The sequence below is a fragment of the Ranitomeya variabilis genome, chromosome 8 (assembly GCF_051348905.1).
Source record: "Ranitomeya variabilis isolate aRanVar5 chromosome 8, aRanVar5.hap1, whole genome shotgun sequence".
In the NCBI taxonomy this organism is placed as follows: Eukaryota; Metazoa; Chordata; class Amphibia; order Anura; family Dendrobatidae; genus Ranitomeya; species Ranitomeya variabilis.
In genome coordinates, this window is record NC_135239.1 from 216,826,673 (window position 1) to 216,848,887 (window position 22,215).

At 53.4% G+C, this 22,215-nt stretch overlaps 1 protein-coding gene across 2 annotated transcripts; it reads right to left on the reverse strand.

The window, feature by feature from the left end:
- Positions 1-5,460: 5,460 nt before the first annotated feature.
- IFRD2 (interferon related developmental regulator 2) lies at positions 5,461-17,477 on the reverse strand. 2 transcript variants are annotated; one of them, XM_077277081.1, is made up of 13 exons: positions 17,304-17,477; positions 16,510-16,569; positions 14,307-14,423; positions 14,152-14,236; positions 13,954-14,078; positions 13,322-13,479; positions 13,201-13,251; positions 12,816-12,982; positions 8,324-8,429; positions 8,108-8,245; positions 7,649-7,777; positions 7,481-7,576; positions 5,461-6,302 (listed from the first exon to the last, which is right to left on the reverse strand). In XM_077277081.1, exons 1-13 carry the CDS (start codon positions 17,356-17,358, stop codon positions 6,222-6,224), a joined length of 1,368 nt encoding a protein of 455 aa, XP_077133196.1. In that variant the 5' UTR covers positions 17,359-17,477; the 3' UTR covers positions 5,461-6,221. The 2 variants fall into 2 exon arrangements, with proteins under 2 accessions (XP_077133196.1, XP_077133197.1); XM_077277082.1 differs by lacking the exon at positions 16,510-16,569 and having other exon boundaries at positions 17,304-17,476.
- Between the last annotated feature and the right edge of the window lie 4,738 nt (positions 17,478-22,215).

The window sequence follows — 22,215 nt, forward strand, 5'->3', positions numbered from 1 at the left end:
ATCCTGGGGCCGATCATTGGTAACAAGAGACTGTCTGTGATCATCCTGGGGCCGATCATTGGTAACGTGAGACTGTCTGTGATCATCCTGGAGCCGATCATTGGTAACATGAGACTGTCTGTGATCATCCTGGAGCCGATCATTGGTAACGTGAGACTGTGATCATCCTGGAGCCGATCATTGGTAACGTGAGACTGATCATCCTGGAGCCGATCATTGGTAACGTGAGACTGTGTGTGATCATCCTGGAGCCGATCATTGGTAACGTGAGACTGTAATCATCCTGGAGCCGATCACTGGTAACGTGAGACTGTCTGTGATCATCCTGGAGCCGATCATTGGTAACAAGAGACTGTCTGTGATCATCCTGGGGCCGATCATTGGTAACATGAGACTGTCTGTGATCATCCTGGGGCCGATCATTGGTAACGTGAGACTGTCTGTGATCATCCTGGAGCCGATCATTGGTAACGTGAGACTGTCTGTGATCATCCTGGAGCCGATCATTGGTAACATGAGACTGTCTGTGATCATCCTGGGGCCGATCATTGGTAACGTGAGACTGTCTGTGATCATCCTGGAGCCGATCATTGGTAACGTGAGACTGTCTGTGATCATCCTGGAGCCGATCATTGGTAACGTGAGACTGTCTGTGATCATCCTGGAGCCGATTGTTGGTTGAGTCTTTACAATTCTGGCCATTCTTCCCTCCTTTAGAATGGCCGTCTTCAGTTTTCTTCCTCGTCTCTCCGGTTTGGTTTCCATTATAAAGCATTGGAGATCATTGTAGCTGCACAACTGATCGTTATCTGCACTTCTTTAGTTTTAATCAAAGTACGCTGTTCTTCTGCACAATGTCTTGAATGACCCATATTTCTCAGGCTTTCAAGGAGAAATGCATGTACGACATGTCCTGCTTCACCCTTATAGAGAACCTGTGACCAGCATTGTGCTCAGTGACTACAGGCAGTGTCAGGTCGGTGCCGTTATACTGATTACACTGATACCTGTGATCAGGATTGTGCTCAGTGACTACAGGCAGTGTCAGGTCGGTGTCGTTATACTGATTACACTGATACCTGTGATCAGGATTGTGCTCAGTGACTACAGAGTGTCAGGTCGGTGCCATTATACTGATTACACTGATACCTGTGATCAGGATTGTGCTCAGTGACTGCAGACAGTGTCAGGTCGGTGCCGTTATACTGATTACACCGATACCTGTGATCAGGATTGTGCTCAGTGACTACAGACAGTGTCAGGTCGGTGCCGTTATACTGATTACACTGATACCTGTGATCAGGATTGTGCTCAGTGACTACAGACAGTGTCAGGTTGGTGCCGTTATACTGATTACACTGATACCTGTGATCAGGATTGTGCTCAGTGACTACAGTGACAGGTCGGTGTCGTTATACTGATTACACTGATACCTGTGATCAGGATTGAGCTCAGTGACTACAGACAGTGTCAGGTCAGTGCCGTTATACTGATTACACTGATACCTGTGATCAGGATTGTGCTCAGTGACTACAGGCAGTGTCAGGTCAGTGCCGTTATACTGATTACACTGATACCTGTGATCAGGATTGTGCTCAGTGACTACAGTGTCAGGTCAGCGCCGTTATACTGATTACACTGATACCTGTGATCAGGATTGTGCTCAGTGACTACAGGCAGTGTCAGGTCAGTGCCGTTATACTGATTACACTGATACCTGTGATCAGGATTGTGCTCAGTGACTACAGACAGTGTCAGGTCAGTGCCGTTATACTGATTACACTGATACCTGTGATCAGGATTGTGCTCAGTGACTACAGGCAGTGTCAGGTCAGTGCCGTTATACTGATTACACTGATACCTGTGATCAGGATTGTGCTCAGTGACTACAGTGTCAGGTCAGCGCCGTTATACTGATTACACTGATACCTGTGATCAGGATTGTGCTCAGTGACTACAGACAGTGTCAGGTCAGTGCCGTTATACTGATTACACTGATACCTGTGATCAGGATTGTGCTCAGTGACTACAGGCAGTGTCAGGTCAGCGCCGTTATACTGATTACACTGATACCTGTGATCAGGATTGTGCTCAGTGACTACAGACAGTGTCAGGTTGGGTTTTATACCAAAAGCAGCTATTAATCTTGCTAGTCATATTTAGAGATGAGCGAATTTGATCGGGTCCCTGATTATTTGGCAAGCTATAGCGCCTACCGAATAAGCGGCAGAGGAAACTCAACTTCCTGGATCGTGCCGGCTGATCAGCTGTTCGGCTCCGCAGCTACATGTGTCGCGGCTGTATAACAGTCATGACACATGCATGGAGAGCCTGTCTGTTGGGTACAGCCGCGACACATGCAGCTGCGGAGACGAACAGCTGATCAGCCGGCGCGATCCAGAAAGTCGGGTTCCCTCTGCAGCTTATTTGGTAAGCGCTATAGTTTGCCGTATAAGCCCTGTCCCCAATCAAATACGCTCATCTCTAGTCATATCGGACAGCTAGTATTGTCAGCACTACTGTATTTGTGTTTTATTACAGGAGACGAGGGCTTCGGTGGAATTAGGCCTTAGGGGAGTATAACTTATTTTTAAATAAAAAAGTGTGTTTTGTTTTTATTTCTAAGGCTACTTTCACACTAGCGTCGGGCTCGGCCCGTCGCTATGCGTCGGGCCGACGTTCCCGACGCTAGCGTTGTCTCCGCCGCACAACGGGGGCAGCAGATACATTTTTCCAGCGCATCCACTGCTCCATTGTGAGGTGCGGGGAAGTGCGGGGAGGTGGGGGCGGAGTTCCGGCCGCGCATGCGCGGTCGGAAAAAGCGGACCGTCATGAGCAAAAAACGTTACATGTAGCGTTTTTTGCTCCCGACGGTCCGCCACTGCACGACGCATCCGTCGCACGACGGGTGCGACGTGTGGCAATCCGTCACAATGCATCGCTTCATGTTAATCAATGGTGAAAAAACGCATCCTGCAAACACTTTTGCAGGATGCGTTTTTTCGGCAAAACGACGAATTGTGACGGAATGCAGTTAACGCTAGTGTGAAAGTAGCCTAATAAAGGACTTTATTCTGGCTGTGTCTTTATTTACCATTTAAGTATAGGATTAGTAATGGATAGGCGTCACATAGAAACCTCTCCATTACTAAGCCATAGGCTTCATGTCACTGGACAATACAAAGGTGACATCAACCCCACAAATAGGAACCCCACTTACCTCCCCCCTACAGGGCAAGTGGGAAGAGCTGGGCACAGCGCCAGAATTAGGGCATCCAATAGATGTTCCTTTTCTGGGCAGCTGCAGGCTGCTATCTTTAGGCTGGGGGGACCCATATCCGTGACCCCTTACCAGCTGTCAGCTTTAGCTTGCCTTGTTCTCAAGAAAGGGGGGTCCCCACACAATTTTTTAACTTACGGTATTTATATAATTTTTAAAAAACTGCATGTGGACCCCTCTATTCTTGATAACCAGCCTTACTGAGCAGACAGCAGAAGGTTGCAGCCCACAGCTGTCAGTTTTGCCTGGCTGGTTATCAAAAATACAGGGGAACCTACACCATTATTTTTTTTTTATTTATAGCGCTGGCTGATGAATACTTCCATCAGCCGGCGCCTGCTCTCACTGTGACAGTTGAAAACAAATCTCAACTGTGTCGCCTGCTAGTGCTGATCAAAGGCCGAGCAGGGGATAGTGATGAGAGCGGTGTTCAGCGCAAACAGTACCGCTGATTCCCAGGTGCCGGCACGTGCGATACTGATGCAGCACACTTTTACCACAGTACTAAACACATGGATATCTACAATAGTGGTTTTACCAGTTCTGGAAATATCAGGACCTGTGACAGAGCCCTAACAGAGATTCCCCACGTGGCCGATACGTTACGGATCTTTTGTCTTACTTAAAAAGTGTGAAATCCATGTTGAATCGGCAGCGAGACACATTCTGGGACCTGTAGTCCCCCTTCCCCCAGAAGACAGCAGGATTTAAAAATTTTTAATCTTTATTATCTGACATCTGTGGCCAAAAATATTATTAAAACTGACTGTATAAAATCTGCAGATAAATAAATCTGAAAATGCAGCCATGATATAAGGAGCGGGGGAGGTGCTGCCGCGAAGACGGCGGATGAGGCACAGGACATCACCTAGAGGCGAGTGACGAAAGAGCAGAGGATTTTCCCTTCAAGTACCCAGGACCTAAAAATATTCATCATTCCTGCTCCCAAGAAAGCTGGGTGACAAAAAATATGTCCGACTTCAGAGAAAACACCCAGCTGACCTCAAGTCCTGAAACTAACCCTTAGCTTAGCTTGTTATTACTAGAAAAAAAACATGGAAACTAACCTGTCAGGCCCCTGGGAAAGCTGGAGGCAGACTGCACAGGATGGCGGCCATATTGGTTGTCAAATTACTGCACTATATAAAATTAGCAACATTTTGTTTTAAGGGGAAATTCTCTGTATAGGAAATCCAGACGCAGCAGATGGGAACGAAGGATCAGTGTATACACCAGGAAATCATCCCAGTGATGAGCAAGGAAGCGATGATGGGGCAGAGCGGCCATTGTGCATGATCGGACCGCGCCAGAGGCAGGAAACTCACAAGAACATCGACCCTTCTCCGTACAAAAATAAATAAGATAAAAACGTCACTGTCAGCTGCAACATTCTATACGATGCCGAGGTCTAATACGTCTGTAAAGGATCAGTCAGGATTCTGGAGGAGAAAACCTTCCAGCCACAACATATCTGTACACAGTGACTACACCAGCAGAATAGTGAGTGCAGCTCTGGAGGAGAATACCTTCCAGCCACAACATATCTGTACACAGTGACTACACCAGCAGAATAGTGAGTGCAGCTCTGGAGGAGAAAACCTTCCAGCCACAACATATCTGTACACAGTGACTACACCAGCAGAATAGTGAGTGCAGCTCTGGAGGAGAATACCTTCCAGCCACAACATATCTGTACACAGTGACTACACCAGCAGAATAGTGAGTGCAGCTCTGGAGGAGAAAACCTTCCAGCCACAACATATCTGTACACAGTGACTACACCAGCAGAATAGTGAGTGCAGCTCTGGAGGAGAATACCTTCCAGCCACAACATATCTGTACACAGTGACTACACCAGCAGAATAGTGAGTGCAGCTCTGGAGGAGAAAACCTTCCAGCCACAACATATCTGTACACAGTGACTACACCAGCAGAATAGTGAGTGCAGCTCTGGAGGAGAATACCTTCCAGCCACAACATATCTGTACACAGTGACTACACCAGCAGAATAGTGAGTGCAGCTCTGGAGGAGAAAACCTTCCAGCCACAACATATCTGTACACAGTGACTACACCAGCAGAATAGTGAGTGCAGCTCTGGAGGAGAATACCTTCCAGCCACAACATATCTGTACACAGTGACTACACCAGCAGAATAGTGAGTGCAGCTCTGGAGAATACCTTCCAGCCACAACATATCTGTACACAGTGACTACACCAGCAGAATAGTGAGTGCAGCTCTGGAGGAGAATACCTTCCAGCCACAACATATCTGTACACATTACAGTGCAGCTGCGACATTCTCACTGTAGACTTTCCCGGTCTGCGCTCCTCTGGGGGGGCTGCGCTCCTCTGGGGGGGCTGCGCTCCTCTGGGGGGGCGCAGCATGGTGCAGGAATTGATAACACACTGTGGGTGGAGGAGGGCAGCTGTGATTGCTTGTTAACCCCTTGTTCCTTGGCGAGTGCAGCTCCTCTTCTTCCTGAGCCGCCTTACCCGCCCCTGCAGCTCAGATATCGGGGGTCTGCATGGTCTTCTCCCCTGGGCCCCAGATCCACAGATTTTTGGCTAAAATCATCTCCTAAAACCTCGTTAACCCTCCCTTCACGCAGCGGCGGCAGGAGACAACCAGTGACAGACAGCAGCATGCCCCTTCACCACCGGCCTCTTCTTTCTAGAGGTTTTCCGGTCGGCGTTCTGCGGCGGACGCTCACGTTGGATAAAGCACGTTGGTGGGGGCGCTCCGGACAGACGCGGCTCCGGCCATCAATCTAAAATCACGAGTCTTCATAAAAACATCCGGCCGTCACCAGCGCAGCGGCCATTACCCTCTTCTCGGAGCCACGCTCTGGGCTGCAGATCATTCCTCCGGCCACAGGAGGGCACTACATACATACAGCGGTCAGTGGGACGCGGCCGACTCCTGGAGCGACAGCAGCCGCCTATAAAACGTCCGCGCGCTTGTCCCGGACCCGGCTCCGCGCTTTAGTTCTGGCTTTGAAGGCGGCAGAATTGACCAAATGCTGAGGGAACAATAAGGAGAAGAGAGGTAAATACCCAGACGCAGCCGAACCAGCAGGGGGCAGCAGGGAGATGTCAGGGCGCAGGGACGGAGCTGAACTATGAATGCAGCTCTGGATGTGAGCAGAGCACACAACATCGCACCAGTAATTAATCCAGGCATCTGTGTGATCGCACATGTACAGGGAGATCTGCTGCGAGGATCACTAGATCACAGAAATGTTCTGCAGATCTCATCACCTGGGTCTCAATTCCTCCACATTTACACAGTTTCTGCTTACTGATACTGAATGGAAATATCGGTGCGCAGAGCAGGAGCGGAGCCGCCGCGTCACCTACTCTGCTCACAGCTGTGGGTTTGGTGCAATAGACAATGATCGCTGTAGCCTGCACTGATACATTGTAACAAACTCCCAGCTGACTGTCTAGAATGAATCTGGCACCTAGCTGAGCACAAGTGTTTCCATCCACTGACAGCAAGGAGTGCAGCGTGGCACCACATGAATCACGGAGCTTTCACTAGACGAGACAAGTTACATGAGCCCCCCAGAAACACACGAGTGCCCCCAGGAACACGCGAGCCCCCCCTCCTCCTCGGGCATTACGCGAGCCCCCCCCCCCCCCCCAGGCGTTACGCGAGCCCCCCCCCCCCCCAGGCGTTACGCGAGCCCCCCCCCCCCCAGGCGTTACGCGAGCCCCCCCCCCGGGTATTACACGAGCCCCCCCCCCCCCCCCCGGGGCATTACACGAGCCCCCCCCCCCCCCCCCCCCCCCCCGGGGCATTACACGAGGCCCCCCCCCCCCCCCGGGGCATTACACGAGCCCCACCCCCCCCCGGGGCATTACACGAGCCCCACCCCCCCCCCGGGGCATTACACGAGCCCCACCGGGCATTACACGAGCCCCCCCCCCAGGCATTACACGAGCCCCACCAGGCATTACACGAGCCCCCCCCCCAGGCATTACACGAGCCCCACCAGGCATTAAACGAGCCCCACCAGGCATTACACGAGCCCCCCCAGGCATTACACGAGCCCCCCCAGGCATTACACGAGCCCCCCCAGGCATTACACGAGCCCCCCCAGGCATTACACGAGCCCCCCCAGGCATTACACGAGCCCCCCCAGGCATTACACGAGCACCCCCCCCCCAGGCATTACACGAGCCCCCGGGGCGTTACCTTCTCCACTCTTGAGATTTTACTGGCTTTGATTGCTGCGGCGTCCAGGACCAGCGGGGGTCCCAGTGAGAAGATGTCCCTCAGAACCTCGTTGCACTGGGTGGAGACATAAGACAGTGTCAGGGTCTGGGCTGCGGGTGGCGCCACTTCTCAGCGGCCAGGACGTACCTGCAGGTGGTGGCGCACTCCTGAGCCGAGGGCGTCTTTAAACAAGCCGTACGTCCGCCGCCGCGCCCAGCTGTCCACGTACATCACTTCCAGACCAAACTTTATGGTCTCCGCCTGGTATTCGCTGCTCTGTGGAGGGAGAAAGGTTTCCAGTCATTCCGATAATCCAGCGACCAATAATCCGCAACGTTCATTAAAGGGGGGATCCGATCTCCTGTAATGTAGGCACAGCCAGGGCGGTGGCGTCGCCCCCATCATCTATGGGGGGCAGTAGTGCAGGACGCCCTAGAAATGTCCGCTCTGTGCCCGATCCCAGGAGACGGATCTGTCACGTCCAAGGTGAGCGGCCCCGGCACAACCAGTCCTCCGCCGCCCAGTCCTCCGCCGCCCAGTCCTCCGCCGCCCAGTCCTCCGCCGCCCAGTCCTCCGCCGCCGCTCCGCTCCACAGTGACACGCTACCTCAATGTAGTGCAGGACGTCCCGGAAGACGGAGCGCTGCTTCCTGCGGTCGCTCTTGGCTCGGTACTTGTTGCTGTCGGTGGCCAGCTGCTTCAATGTCACACACAGCGCGTCCGTGGCCTCGGAGTAGAAATCCTCCTGCGGGAACAGAGGGCGACGCTCAGACACAGGGGTCCGACATGTTCACAAGTACACGGACCCCCAGGCGAGACCCACCTCCAGGTCACGGGCCAGCTCGTACAGAAGAGCCAGCGACTCGCCGGCAGCGATACGGAGGCCGACGCTCTCACAGGCCAGGACGCCGGACAGGCGAGGAAGATGGCTGCGGGACAGGAGGACGCCACATTAATATCACATGCCCCGTTATAGCAGTTGTATACACAGGAGATGCCCGGGTTATAGCAGTTATATACACAGGAGATGCCCAAGTTATAGCAGCTATACATACACAGTTATACATACACAGGAGATGCCCAAGTTATAGCAGCTATACATACACAGGAGATGCCCGGGTTATAGCAGCTATATACACTGGAGATGCCCAGGTTATAGCAGCTATACATACACAGGAGATGCCCAGGTTATAGCAGCTATACATACACAGGAGATGCCCAGGTTATAGCAGTTATATACACAGGAGATGCCCGGGTTATAGCAGCTATACATACACAGGAGATGCCCGGATTATAGCAGCTATACATACACAGGAGATGCCCAAGTTATAGCAGCTATACATACACAGGAGATGCCCAGGTTATAGCAGCTATACATACACAGGAGATGCCCGGGTTATAGCAGCTATACATACACAGGAGATGCCCGGGTTATAGCAGCTATACATACACAGGAGATGCCCGGGTTATAGCAGCTATACATACACAGGAGATGCCCAAGTTATAGCAGCTATACATACACAGGAGATGCCCGGGTTATAGCAGCTATACATACACAGGAGATGCCCGGGTTATAGCAGCTATACATACACAGGAGATGCCCAGGTTATAGCAGCTATACATACACAGGAGATGCCCGGGTTATAGCAGCTATACATACACAGGAGATGCCCAGGTTATAGCAGCTATACATACACAGGAGATGCCCGGGTTATAGCAGCTATACATACACAGGAGATGCCCAGGTTATAGCAGCTATACATACACAGGAGATGCCCGGGTTATAGCAGCTATACATACACAGGAGATGCCCAGGTTATAGCAGCTATACATACACAGGAGATGCCCGGGTTATAGCAGCTATACATACACAGGAGATGCCCGGGTTATAGCAGCTATACATACACAGGAGATGCCCGGGTTATAGCAGCTATACATACACAGGAGATGCCCGGGTTATAGCAGCTATACATACACAGGAGATGCCCGGGTTATAGCAGCTATACATACACAGGAGATGCCCAGGTTATAGCAGACAATACATACATACAGTTGTGCGATAGTGTTCACCCCCTTCCCGATTTCCTATTCTTTTCCATGTTTGCAACATTTAAATGTTTCCGATCACCAAACAAATGTAAATATTAGACAAACATAACAAAAAAAATCACAATCACCAAATGCAGTTTATAAATGAAGGTTTTAATTATTAAGGGAAAATCCAAACCAACAGGGCCCTGTGTGAGAACGTGATTGCCCCCTCCCCACCTTTAGGGTCAGTTCACACAGGGCGTTTTTGCTGTGTTTTTATGCTAATTTTCAGCTGCTCTTTACAGTACCAGCAAAGCCTATGAGATTTCAGAAATCTCCTGCACACATTGGTTTTTTGTGTGATCAGTATTTTGTGCTTTGCTGCGTTTTTTGGACAGAGCGCGTCACTTTTCTGCGGCTTTGCTGCGTTTTTCACCCAATGACTTGAATGGGTGTTGAAAAAACGCAGGTATCATTATTTGCTGCGTTTTTGCTGCTGAAAATTCAAGGACATTAGCATGGACAAAGAAAAAAAACGCAGCAAAAACGCTTCTTTCCTGCCAAGAAGATCAGGTTTTGCCGCAGAAAAAAAAAAAGCAGCAAATATGCCCTGTGTGAACTTACCCTTAAACATAATGTATTTGTGGGTTATCACATCTTTGGGAAGCGGAGGTCACCTTCCCTAGCCACACCCAGGCCTGATTCCTGTGTGCAGGGCAGTGGTACTCCTAACTGGTCAGTATTCATAATATATTTTGGCACATTTGGCAGCGCTTTTACTGGGTAATATATAAATATTTGTTTTTTGTTTTTGGCTCACAACTTTTGTGGACACACTGGTTGTTTTGTATGCAATTTATTTTTTATTGCACTATTGCACTTTATTATGAATTGATTTATTTTGCTGCACACAATAGGTGTGTGTGTATATATGGATATACACACATATTATTCACAAATTCATTTGACTGATTTTTATCACATATTATATTATTAAATTATTATTTGCTGCATTATATATATTTTTATGTTTATTATACTGATCAGTTTGGACTTGCCCTGTCTTGCACATACGGGATTTTTATATATATATATTTTTATCTATCCCCAAGTAAACCTCGATTGGAGAAGATACATATTATCTATAGTTGTATGTTTTATATTCTTAATAAATAAATATCTGTTGTAGATTATACAATTTTTGTAATAATAAAAATTTCCATACGTTTTGGTGATGTTTTTTGTGATTGCAATTTATTTTTAATAAAAAAATATATTTTATTTAATATAATCTGGTCTGATGGAATTTAAGGGTTCATTTCTATAGTGTTTTTCCTCAGTTTATAAAAATTATTATCTCTGGTGTTTCTTTCTATATAGGTTGCTGATTACTGCCACACCTGTTCCTGTTCTCAATCAAGAAATCACTTATATAGGGCCTGTCTGACAGTGTAGTAGACCAAAAGTTCCTCAAAAGCTAGACATCATGCCGCGATCCAAAGAAATTCTGGAACAAATGAGACAAAGTAATTAAGATCTGTCAGTCTGGGAAAGGTTATAAAGCCACAAAAGTTTTTTTTGACTCCAGCGAACCACAGTGAGAGCCATTATCCACAAATGGCTGAAACATGGAGCAGTGGTGAACCTTCCCAGGAGCGGCCAGTCTACAAAATTACACCAAGAGCGCAGCGACGACTCATCCAAGAGGTCACAAAACGCCCCACAACAACATCCAAAGAACTGCAGGCCTCAGTGAAGGTCAGTGTTCATGACTCCATCATAAGCAAGAGACTGGGCAATAATGGCTGCATGGCAGAGACCCAAGATAAAAACCACTGCTGAGCAATAAGAACAGAACTGCTCATCTCCATTTTGCCAGGAAACATAATGATGATCCCCAAGACTTTTGGGAGAATACTCTGTGGACTGACGAGACAAAAGTTGATCTTTTTGGAACATGTTTGTCCCATTACATCTGGTGTAGAAGTAACGCAGCATTTCAGAAAAGGAGCATCATACCAACAGTAAAATATGGTGGCGGTAGTGTGATGGTCCGGGTCTGTTCTGCTGCTTCAGGACCTGGAAGACTTGCTTTGGTAAATGGAACCATGAATTCTGCTGTCAACCAGAAAATCCTGAAGGAGAATGTCCGTCCACCGTCCATCTATTTGTGATTTCTAGCTGAAGAGCATTTGGGTTATGCAGCAGGACAATGATCCAAAATGCATCAGCAAGTCCACCTCTGCATGGCTTAAAAAAAAAAAAAAAGACTTTGGAGTGGCCTAGTCAGAGTCCTGGCCTTAATCCGATTGAGATGCTATAATGACTTTAAAAAGGCGATTCATGCTCAGAAACCTCCAATGTGGCGGAATTACAGCAATACTGCAGAGAGGAGCGGCCAAAATCCCCCCAGAGCATTGTAAAGACTCATTGTCAGTTATCACAGACGCTGGATTGCAGTTGTTGCTGCTAAGGGTCCAACCAGGTATTAGGTTTAGGGGGAAATCACTCTCACACAGGACCCTGGAGGTTTGGATTTCTTTTTCCCTTAATAATGAAGACCTTCATTTATAAACTGCATTGTGTGATTACTTGTGTTATCGTCTATTATTTACATTGGTTTGGTGATCGGAAACATTCAAGTGACAAACATGGAAAAGACTAGGAAATTGGGAAGGGGGTGAACACATCACACAACTGTATATGCACACATACACGAGACACCCAGGTTATACCGGCTGTACATATATAATTATATACAGGAGACACCCAGGTTATACCGGCTGTACATATATAATTATATACAGGAGATGCCCTGGTTATACCAGCTGTACATATAGAATTATATACAGGAGATGCCCAGGTTATACCGGCTGTACATATATAATTATATACAGGAGATGCCCAGGTTATACCGGCTGTACATATATCATTATATACAGGAGACGCCCGGGTTACACCGGCTGTACATATATAATTAAATATACAGGAGATGCCCAGGTTATACCGGCTGTACATATATAATTATATACAGGAGATGCCCTGGTTATACCAGCTGTACATATAGAATTATATACAGGAGATGCCCAGGTTATACCGGCTGTACATATATAATTATATACAGGAGATGCCCAGGTTATACCGGCTGTACATATATAATTATATACAGGAGATGCCCAGGTTATACCAGCTGTACATATATCATTATGTACAGGAGACGCCCGGGTTACACCATGCGCCATATCACTACATGGGATGTATACGGTCCGGTTGTTGGCGCTCACCTCTCCAGCGTCTTCTCGATCCGGCTGGCGGGGCAGATGGTCAGCAGCAGTGCCCAGGACTGCATGGCGGCACACACCAGGCCCTGCTGAGTTGGCGGGGTGCCGTTGTTCTCGGCGTACAGTACAGTTAATATTCCCTCCAGGACGCAGAGACAGGAGAGCAGATCCTGGAAGAGACGCAGATCGCCGTCACCCTCATTATACTGACAGCGCACAAGTGTCACCGGGGCCCAGATATCACCCGGCCGGACCCACCGAACCTCAGGATGACGGGGCAGCCGGGGCACTAACCACATCCAAAGGAGCCATCCCCAGAACCCCGCACCAATGTGATCTAACCCCCTGCTCCCTGCATTAGGGGCAGGATAAAAAACAAGCGCCGTACCTCCACATCCGCAGCAGCAATAAAGCAGCACAGGCCAAGGGCGGAGGCGCACTGCAAGAGAAGGGAGTGATGAGGAGCTGCACATCCGCGTATCAGTCACCACCATCCATCCCCGACTTACACCCTGCCGAGCCGCCACTCCAGCGCTGCAGTCAGTCAGGATGGTGACGAGGAGCGGCCTCAGACTGTGGAAGACATCTTCACCCTCCGATCCAGAACCCAGCTGTACACAGAGAAGAGAGAGGACAGCGGCGGCCAGAGACTGCTCCTCATCCTTCCCTAGAAAGGAAGCAGAAAGCAGAGGGTTACTTAGTGGCTGGTGTCACCGCTGATCTCTGGTGATGGATAGGAGGCATTCTCAGTGATGTCACCGCTGATCTCTGGTGATGGATAGGAGACATTCTCAGTGATGTCACCTCTGATCTCTGGTGATGGATAGGAGACATTCTCAGTGATGTCACCGCTGATCTCTGGTGATGGATAGGAGACATTCTCAGTGATGTCACCTCTGGTGATGGATAGGAGACATTCTCAGTGATGTCACCGCTGATCTCTGGTGATGGATAGGAGACATTCTCAGTGATGTCACCTCTGATCTCTGGTGATGGATAGGAGGCATTCTCAGTGATGTCACCGCTGATCTCCGGTGATGTCACCGCTGATCTCTGGTGATGTCACCGCTGATCTCCGGTGATGGACGGCCGGTGTACTGGGACATGGGGAGTTCTATCATCACAGCCAGGATGTTGTTACCTTTTTTCAGGCACCGCTCCAGGGCGTCAGTGAGGGTGACTCTTCTCTCTGCCAGGAAATCGCTGAGGACCTGGGAGGACAGAGCGAGCCGCATGCTGCTCAGGGCCGTCACTCGGGTTTTTGCGCTGTAAGCAAGTACCAGTGATTAGAAGACAGAAGACTCAGAAACCTCGCTGCGCCACAGTGCCGACACCTCACCTCTTATCAGTAAGCCTGTCGATGTCTTCCTTCAGCTTGTCTTCTCGCTGCTCCTGAGCAGACAGCACGTCCTGCGCGTCACTGCCTGATGGGGGTTATAATCCGTCACATTTCAGCCCGTGTAGTGTGCGCTGTGACGCCGCGCGGCCACTCACCTGAGCCCTCCTCGGCCACACTGACACTCTCACTGGCGCTGCTGCAGTGACTGAGGATGTCACTGGCACCTTCATCCTCGCTGGTCTCCGAGTCCGCCCGCGTGCCGGCCCGAGACCCTGAAATGATATAAGACGTATCAGGGGTGATGTGCGATCAGTGGATGCGGAGGAGGCGCACAAGGCGGAGCGCACACTGTACGCCAGGGACGGCTCGGGCATCAGCTCGTCTTTAATTTGCACCGTTCCTTTAAATCCTTGTTTGGACTCGATCTGCCGGGGACCCGAGACATCTGAGCTGCAGTCGTCACATGAACTGCGGGACCCCTCTACAGCGGCCCACGACCCGAGGTCATGGAGGCCTTCCCATAACATGAAGCCAGGCCGTGCCCGCACTGCGGGGGTCTGCACAGGAACCGGTCACAAGCGCTGTGCGTGTGCAGCCGTACGCAGGAACCCTGCAGAGTCATGTGAGCAGAGCTGGGGAATAATCAGTAGCTCAGGAGTCAGTGAGAGGCAGCGCCGGCCCCGACAATGCTGAGCACAACGCCTGCGCCCTTCTCATAGCCAGCACATGGGAACATTCTGGTCCTGCTGACACAGCGGAGGGGCTGTTACAATGTATCAATGTGGACAATGCTCTACACAGCTCTAATCTACAAGGATACATAGTAACAAACCCTCAGCTGTGAGCAGGAGAGCTTCTTAGCCTCTGGATGAAGACAATTCACTGACAGGAAGCAGAGATCTTAGATGAAGCTAAAACACAACAGATGGAATTTAATTTGCTTTGCGCCATTTCTGATAAGTGGGTGTGGCCATCTGGAAGGGGCGGGGCCACCATCGGCCCGGGGGTTGTACTGACCACAGAGCGCACCGTACCCGGCCGCGTCTGTTCCCCACGATGGGAGCAACGCGTGAGAAATGCGCCGACTGTTACCCCAATGTTCAGATCGTCTTCCCAAATGTATTAAAAATCTGCAAAAATCATCATTGTTTGGTGATTACTCAGAGGACGCGCGTCATGGGGCCAAGAACGAGCCGGAGCCGCAGGCAGCGCCGCCCCCAAGACCCTCTATATCACAGTGCAGGGCAGGAAACTTGTGTCTGCAGCCCCCAGAACTGCAGCACCAAAGTATCAGCCGACGAATCCGGGGGACGAGGACACAACGACATGGCCGCCATACATAGTGTGCCACGTGACTACGGCCTGACCACGCGTGGTGCGAATACAGGGTGCGCCATGCAGGGACAGCAGGCAGCGGCGCCATGCAGGGACAGCAGGCAGCGGCGCCATGCAGGGACAGCAGGCAGCGGCGCCATGCAGGGACAGCAGGCAGCGGCGCCATGCAGGGACAGCAGGCAGCGGCGCCATGCAGGGACAGCAGGCAGCGGCGCCATGCAGGGACAGCAGGCAGCGGCGCCATGCAGGGACAGCAGGCAGCGGGGGCGGCGCCATGCAGGGACAGCAGGCAGCGGGGGCGGCGCCATGCAGGGACAGCAGGCAGCGGGGGCGGCGCCATGCAGGGACAGCAGGCAGCGGGGGCGGCGCCATGCAGGGACAGCAGGCAGCGGGGGCGGCGCCATGCAGGGACAGCAGGCAGCGGGGGCGGCGCCATGCAGGGACAGCAGGCAGCGGGGGCGGCGCCATGCAGGGACAGCGGGGGCGGCGCCATGCAGGGACGGCGCCATGCAGGGACAGCAGGCAGCGGGGGCGGCGCCATGCAGGGACAGCAGGCAGCGGGGGCGGCGCCATGCAGGGACAGCAGGCAGCGGGGGCGTCGCCATGCAGGGACAGCAGGCAGCGGGGGCGGCGCCATGCAGGGACAGCAGGCAGCGGGGGCGGCGCCATGCAGGGACAGCAGGCAGCGGGGGCGGCGCCATGCAGGGACAGCAGGCAGCGGAGGCGGCGCCATGCAGGGACAGCAGGCAGCGGGCGCGGCGCCATGCAGGGACAGCAGGCAGCGGGCGCGGCGCCATGCAGGGACAGCAGGCAGCGGGGGCGGCGCCATGCAGGGACAGCAGGCAGCGGGGGCGGCGCCATGCAGGGACAGCAGGCAGCGGGGGCGGCGACATGCAGGGACAGCAGGCAGTGGGGGCGGCGCCATGGAGGGACAGCAGGCAGTGGGCGCGGCGCCATGCTCTGTGGTGGTGATACAGATGGCGGGAAGCGCCATGACCGTGAGGGTGGCACATGCTGCGGTACCTTTGCTCAGGTTGAGTTTATCAGACAGCTTCAGCTGCAGCAGTTCTTGTCTCAGGGACCCTGTGGTGGAGGATGGGGGGACACAGGAGGTCACAGCGAAAGCATGAACCCACAGACCCCCGCAATACAGAAGTGCACAACCCTGGAAGGTGACCCCCTAACACCACCTACCACAGCTCTCCACGTGCCGCCAGGAGGGGGCGGGGGGCTTCTGCTGTCGGGAGAGGAGGGGGGGCTTCTGCTGTCAGGAGAGGGGGGGCGGGGGTCTTCTGCTGTCAGGAGAGGGGGGGGTCTTCTGCTGTCAGGAGAGGGGGGGTGGGGGGGCTTCTGCTGTCAGGAGAGGGGGGGTGGGGGGGCTTCTGCTGTCAGGAGAGGGGGGGTGGGGGGGCTTCTGCTGTCAGGAGAGGGGGGGTGGGGGGGCTTCTGCTGTCAGGAGAGGGGGGGTGGGGGGGCTTCTGCTGTCAGGAGAGGGGGGTGGGGGGGCTTCTGCTGTCAGGAGAGGGGGGGTGGGGGGGCTTCTGCTGTCAGGAGAGGGGGGGTGGGGGGGCTTCTGCTGTCAGGAGAGGGGGGGTGGGGGGGCTTCTGCTGTCAGGAGAGGGGGGGTGGGGGGGCTTCTGCTGTCAGGAGAGGGGGGGGTGGGGGGGCTTCTGCTGTCAGGAGAGGGGGGGTGGGGGGGCATCTGCTGTCAGGGTCATTGAGGGTCTCGCAGTCTCCGGTAACAGCTGTTATCAGTGAAGCAGTCGCAGCCTCGGTGCCGCTCCCTCCCTCCCCGCACAGACGCCCCGTGTTCTTACCGCGGCTGGCGCTGCCCTTTTTGGCGGCCGCTGCACTCCTCCGGGCCCGCGGCATGGTTCTGAGCAGCAGCTGTTAGAGTGTGCCACTCTAGACCGGGGTTCGACCTCCGCACAGGCTGCTGGGAAGTGTAGTTTTCTGAATACCAGCTGCATTCACCGACCCACCACAAGAACCACAGCTCCCGGCAGCACCTGGGACTGTGATCTCCGGCGCGCCGCACTGAGCGCCGAGCATGCTGGGAACTGTAGTTGATATTCGACAGAAGTAACTACATCTACCAGAGTGCAACGCGGCACCGCGGACCGTCTCTTAGCAACCAAGGGCGGGAAAACCTATCGGAGATGGGGAAAAACAAACGTTCTGAGGAGGAGGAACGTCCATCCTGAAGAGCAGGAACGTCCATCCTGAAGAGCAGGAACGTCCTGAAGAGGAGGAGGAACGTCCTGTCCATCCTGAAGAGGAGGAAAATCCCATCCGTCCTGAAGAGGGGGAGGAACGTCCTGTCCGTCCTGAAGAGGAGCAGGAACATCCTGAAGAGGAGGAGGAACGTCCTGTCCATCCTGAAGAGGAGGAGGAACGTCCTGTCCGTCCTGAAGAGGGGGAGGAACGTCCTGTCCGTCCTGAAGAGGGGGAGGAACGTCCTGTCCGTCCTGAAGAGGGGGAGGAACGTCCTGTCCGTCCTGAAGAGGGGGAGGAACGTCCTGTCCGCCCTGAAGAGGGGGAAGAACGTCCTGTCCGTCCTGAAGAGGGGGAAGAACGTCCTGTCCGTCCTGAAGAGGAGGAGGAACGTCCTGAAGAGGAGGAGGAACGTCCTGTCTGTCCTGAAGAGGAGGAGGAACGTCCTGTCCGTCCTGAAGAAGAGGAGGAGGAACGTCATGTTCGTCCTAAAGAGGAGGAACGTCCTGTCCGTCCTGAAGAGGAGGAGGAACGTCCTGTCCGTCCTGAAGAGGAGGAGGAACGTCCTGTCCGTCCTGAAGAGGAGGAGGAACGTCCTGTCCGTCCTGAAGAGGAGGAGGAACGTCCTGTCCGTCCTGAAGAGGAGGAGGAATGTCCTGTCAGTCCTGAAGAGGAGGAGGAACTTCCTGTCCGTCCTGAAGAGGGGGAGGAACGTCCTGTCCGTCCTGAAGAAGAGGAGGAGGAACGTACTGTTCGTCCTAAAGAGGAGGAACGTCCTGTCCGTCCTGAAGAGGGGGAGGAACGTCCTATCCGTCCTGAAGAGGAGGAGGAACGTCCTGTCCGTCCTGAAGAAGAGGAGGAGGAACGTACTGTTCGTCCTAAAGAGGAGGAACGTCCTGTCCGTCCTGAAGAGGAGGAGGAACGTCCTATCCGTCTTGAAGAGGAGGAGGAACGTCCTGTCCGTCCTGAAGAGGAGGAGGAACGTCCTGTCCGTCCTGAAGAGGAGGAACATCCTGTCCGTCCTGAAGAGGAGGAACGTCCTGTCCGTCCTGAAGAGGAGGAACGTCCTGTCCGTCCTGAAGAGGAGGAACGTCCTGTCCGTCCTGAAGAGGAGGAACGTCCTGTCCGTCCTGAAGAGGAGGAGGAACGTCCTGTCCGTCCTGAAGAGGAGGAGGAACGTCCTGTCCGTCCTGAAGAGGAGGAGGAACGTCCTGTCCGTCCTGAAGAGGAGGAGGAACGTCCTGTCCGTCCTGAAGAGGAGGAGGAACGTCCTGTCCGTCCTGAAGAGGAGGAGGAACGTCCTGTCCGTCCTGAAGAGGAGGAGGAACGTCCTGTCCGTCCTGAAGAGGAGGAGGAACGTCCTGTCCGTCCTGAAGAGGAGGAGGAACGTCCTGTCCGTCCTGAAGAGGAGGAGGAACTTCCTGTCCGTCCTGAAGAGGGGGAGGAACGTCCTGTCCGTCCTGAAGAGGGGGAGGAACGTCCTGTCCGTCCTGAAGAGGGGGAGGAACGTCCTGTCCATCCTGAAGAGGAGGAGGAACGTCCTGAAGAGGAGGAGGAACGTCCTGTCAGTCCTGAAGAGGAGGAGGAACGTCCTGTCCGTCCTGAAGAGGAGGAGGAACGTCCTGTCCGTCCTGAAGAGGAGGAGGAACGTCCTGTCCGTCCTGAAGAGGAGGAGGAACGTCCTGTCCGTCCTGAAGAGGAGGAGGAACGTCCTGTCCGTCCTGAAGAGGAGGAGGAACGTCCTGTCCGTCCTGAAGAGGAGGAGGAACTTCCTGTCCGTCCTGAAGAGGGGGAGGAACGTCCTGTCCGTCCTGAAGAGGGGGAGGAACGTCCTGTCCGTCCTGAAGAGGGGGAGGAACGTCCTGTCCATCCTGAAGAGGAGGAGGAACGTCCTGAAGAGGAGGAGGAACGTCCTGTCAGTCCTGAAGAGGAGGAGGAACTTCCTGTCCGTCCTGAAGAGGGGGAGGAACGTCCTGTCCGTCCTGAAGAGGGGGAGGAACGTCCTGTCCGTCCTGAAGAGGGGGAGGAACGTCCTGTCCGTCCTGAAGAGGGGGAGGAACGTCCTGTCCGTCCTGAAGAGGGGGAGGAACGTCCTGTCCGTCCTGAAGAGGGGGAGGAACGTCCTGTCCGTCCTGAAGAGGGGGAGGAACGTCCTGTCCGTCCTGAAGAGGGGGAGGAACGTCCTGTCCGTCCTGAAGAGGGGGAGGAACGTCCTGTCCGTCCTGAAGGGGAGGAGGAACGTCCTGTCCGTCCTGAAGAGGAGGAGGAACGTCATGTCCGTCCTGAAGAAGAGGAGGAACGTCCTGTCCGTCCTGAAGAGGAGGAGGAACTTCCTGTCCGTCCTGAAGAGGGGGAGGAACGTCCTGTCCGTCCTGAAGAGGAGGAGGAACGTCCTGTCCGTCCTGAAGAGGAGGAGGAACGTCATGTCCGTCCTGAAGAAGAGGAGGAACGTCCTGTCCGTCCTGAAGAGGAGGAGGAACTTCCTGTCCGTCCTGAAGAGGGGGAGGAACGTCCTGTCCGTCCTGAAGAGGGGGAGGAACGTCCTGTCCATCCTGAAGAGGAGGAGGAACGTCCTGAAGAGGAGGAGGAACGTCCTGTCAGTCCTGAAGAGGAGGAGGAACTTCCTGTCCGTCCTGAAGAGGGGGAGGAACGTCCTGTCCGTCCTGAAGAGGGGGAGGAACGTCCTGTCCGTCCTGAAGAGGGGGAGGAACGTCCTGTCCGTCCTGAAGAGGGGGAGGAACGTCCTGTCCGTCCTGAAGAGGGGGAGGAACGTCCTGTCCGTCCTGAAGAGGGGGAGGAACGTCCTGTCCGTCCTGAAGAGGGGGAGGAACGTCCTGTCCGTCCTGAAGAGGGGGAGGAACGTCCTGTCCGTCCTGAAGAGGGGGAGGAACGTCCTGTCCGTCCTGAAGAGGGGGAGGAACGTCCTGTCCGTCCTGAAGAGGGGGAGGAACGTCCTGTCCGTCCTGAAGAGGGGGAGGAACGTCCTGTCCGTCCTGAAGAGGGGGAGGAACGTCCTGTCCGTCCTGAAGGGGAGGAGGAACGTCCTGTCCGTCCTGAAGAGGAGGAGGAACGTCCTGTCCGTCCTGAAGAGGAGGAGGAACGTCCTGTCCGTCCTGAAGAGGAGGAGGAACGTCCTGTCCGTCCTGAAGAGGAGGAGGAGGAACGTCCTGTCCGTCCTGAAGAGGAGGAGGAACGTCCTGTCCGTCCTGAAGAGGAGGAGGAACGTCCTGTCCGTCCTGAAGAAGAGGAGGAACGTCCTGTCCGTCCTGAAGTGGAGGAGGAGGAACGTCCTGTCCGTCCTGAAGAGGAGGAGGAATGTCCTGTCCATCCCGTGTTATATAATTTACTTCTTTGTGTCGTTATTATAGAATACGTATGTTTGTGAACTGTTTGGCTCTGGATTCTCTGAGGTGTTGGATGTTGCTGTGTCCGCCATAATGACTGACTGGAAACGCTGTAACAAACAAACACCGTAACTGATCAAACGCTGCTGTTTGTTGTCAGTGAATGGAATGACGCTGGAAGCCTGCCCTGACCTAGTGCCGCTTACACAGCTGAGGCTTTGTAACAGTGTATCAGGCTCAGCCCACAGTTACTGGTGGATATGCCAAGAATCTGTCCGGACTTGCACAGTGATGTGGCTGCTGTAACCTATGGTCCTATCTGCCCTGCTGCGCCGTAACTGGACTTTATCTGCCCCGCCGCACCGTGTCTGGACCTTATCTGCCCTGCCGTGTCGTATATGGACCGTATCTGTCCCACCATGCTGTATCTATACCGTATCTGCCCTGCCGTGTCGTATATGGACCGTATCTGTCCCACCATGCTGTATCTAGACCGTATCTGCCCTGCCGTATCCTATCTGCACCGTATCTGCCCTGCCGTATCTGGACCGTATCTACCCTGCTGTATCGTATCTGGACCGCTGTGCCTTAGCTAGACTCTATCTGGACTGCTGTGCCTTATCTAGACCCTATCTGGACTGCTGTGCCTTAATCTGGACTGTATCTGCCGTGCCGTATCTGGACCGACATGCCTTATCTGGACCCTATCTGCCCCACTGTGCCTTATCTGGACTGTATCTGCCCCGCCGTGCCGTATCTGGACCACTGTGCCTTATCTGGACCCTACCTGCCCCGGCGTGCTTTATCTGGACTGTATCTGGACCGCTGTGCCATATCTAGACTGCCGTGCCTTATCTGGACTGTATCTGCCCCGCCGTGCCGTATCTTGACCGTGTCATGCAGCGTCTCCTTGCTGTAGCCTATGGCCGCGTCCTTTGGTCCCATCTGTAACCTCCTCTTTGGGTTGAGTGGACCTGGTGAGGAGCCGTCATCACGTCCAGGTTGCCCAGAAGATCTGATGTGGCCGGAGGCGTTGGTCGTCTTGTCCCAGACTCTGTCATTTCAGCCGCCGGTAACGTGACCTCCATTATATTTGACGCTAATAAACCGATCCTATTGAGGGAATAATAGACAAATCTGACAGAATCCTGTTAACAAATTACAGCACTGC

Coding starts and splice junctions, on each gene's coding strand:
- IFRD2 (XM_077277081.1), bottom strand. CDS start 17,358: ATGCCGCGGGCCCGGAGGAGTGCAGCGGCCGCCAAAAAGGGCAGCGCC. Junction 14,424..16,509: donor TAAACTCAACCTGAGCAAAG/GTACCGCAGCAT, acceptor ATATCATTTCAG/GGTCTCGGGCCGGCACGCGG. Junction 7,778..8,107: donor ACGTCCTGCACTACATTGAG/GTAGCGTGTCAC, acceptor CTCCCTCCACAG/AGCAGCGAATACCAGGCGGA.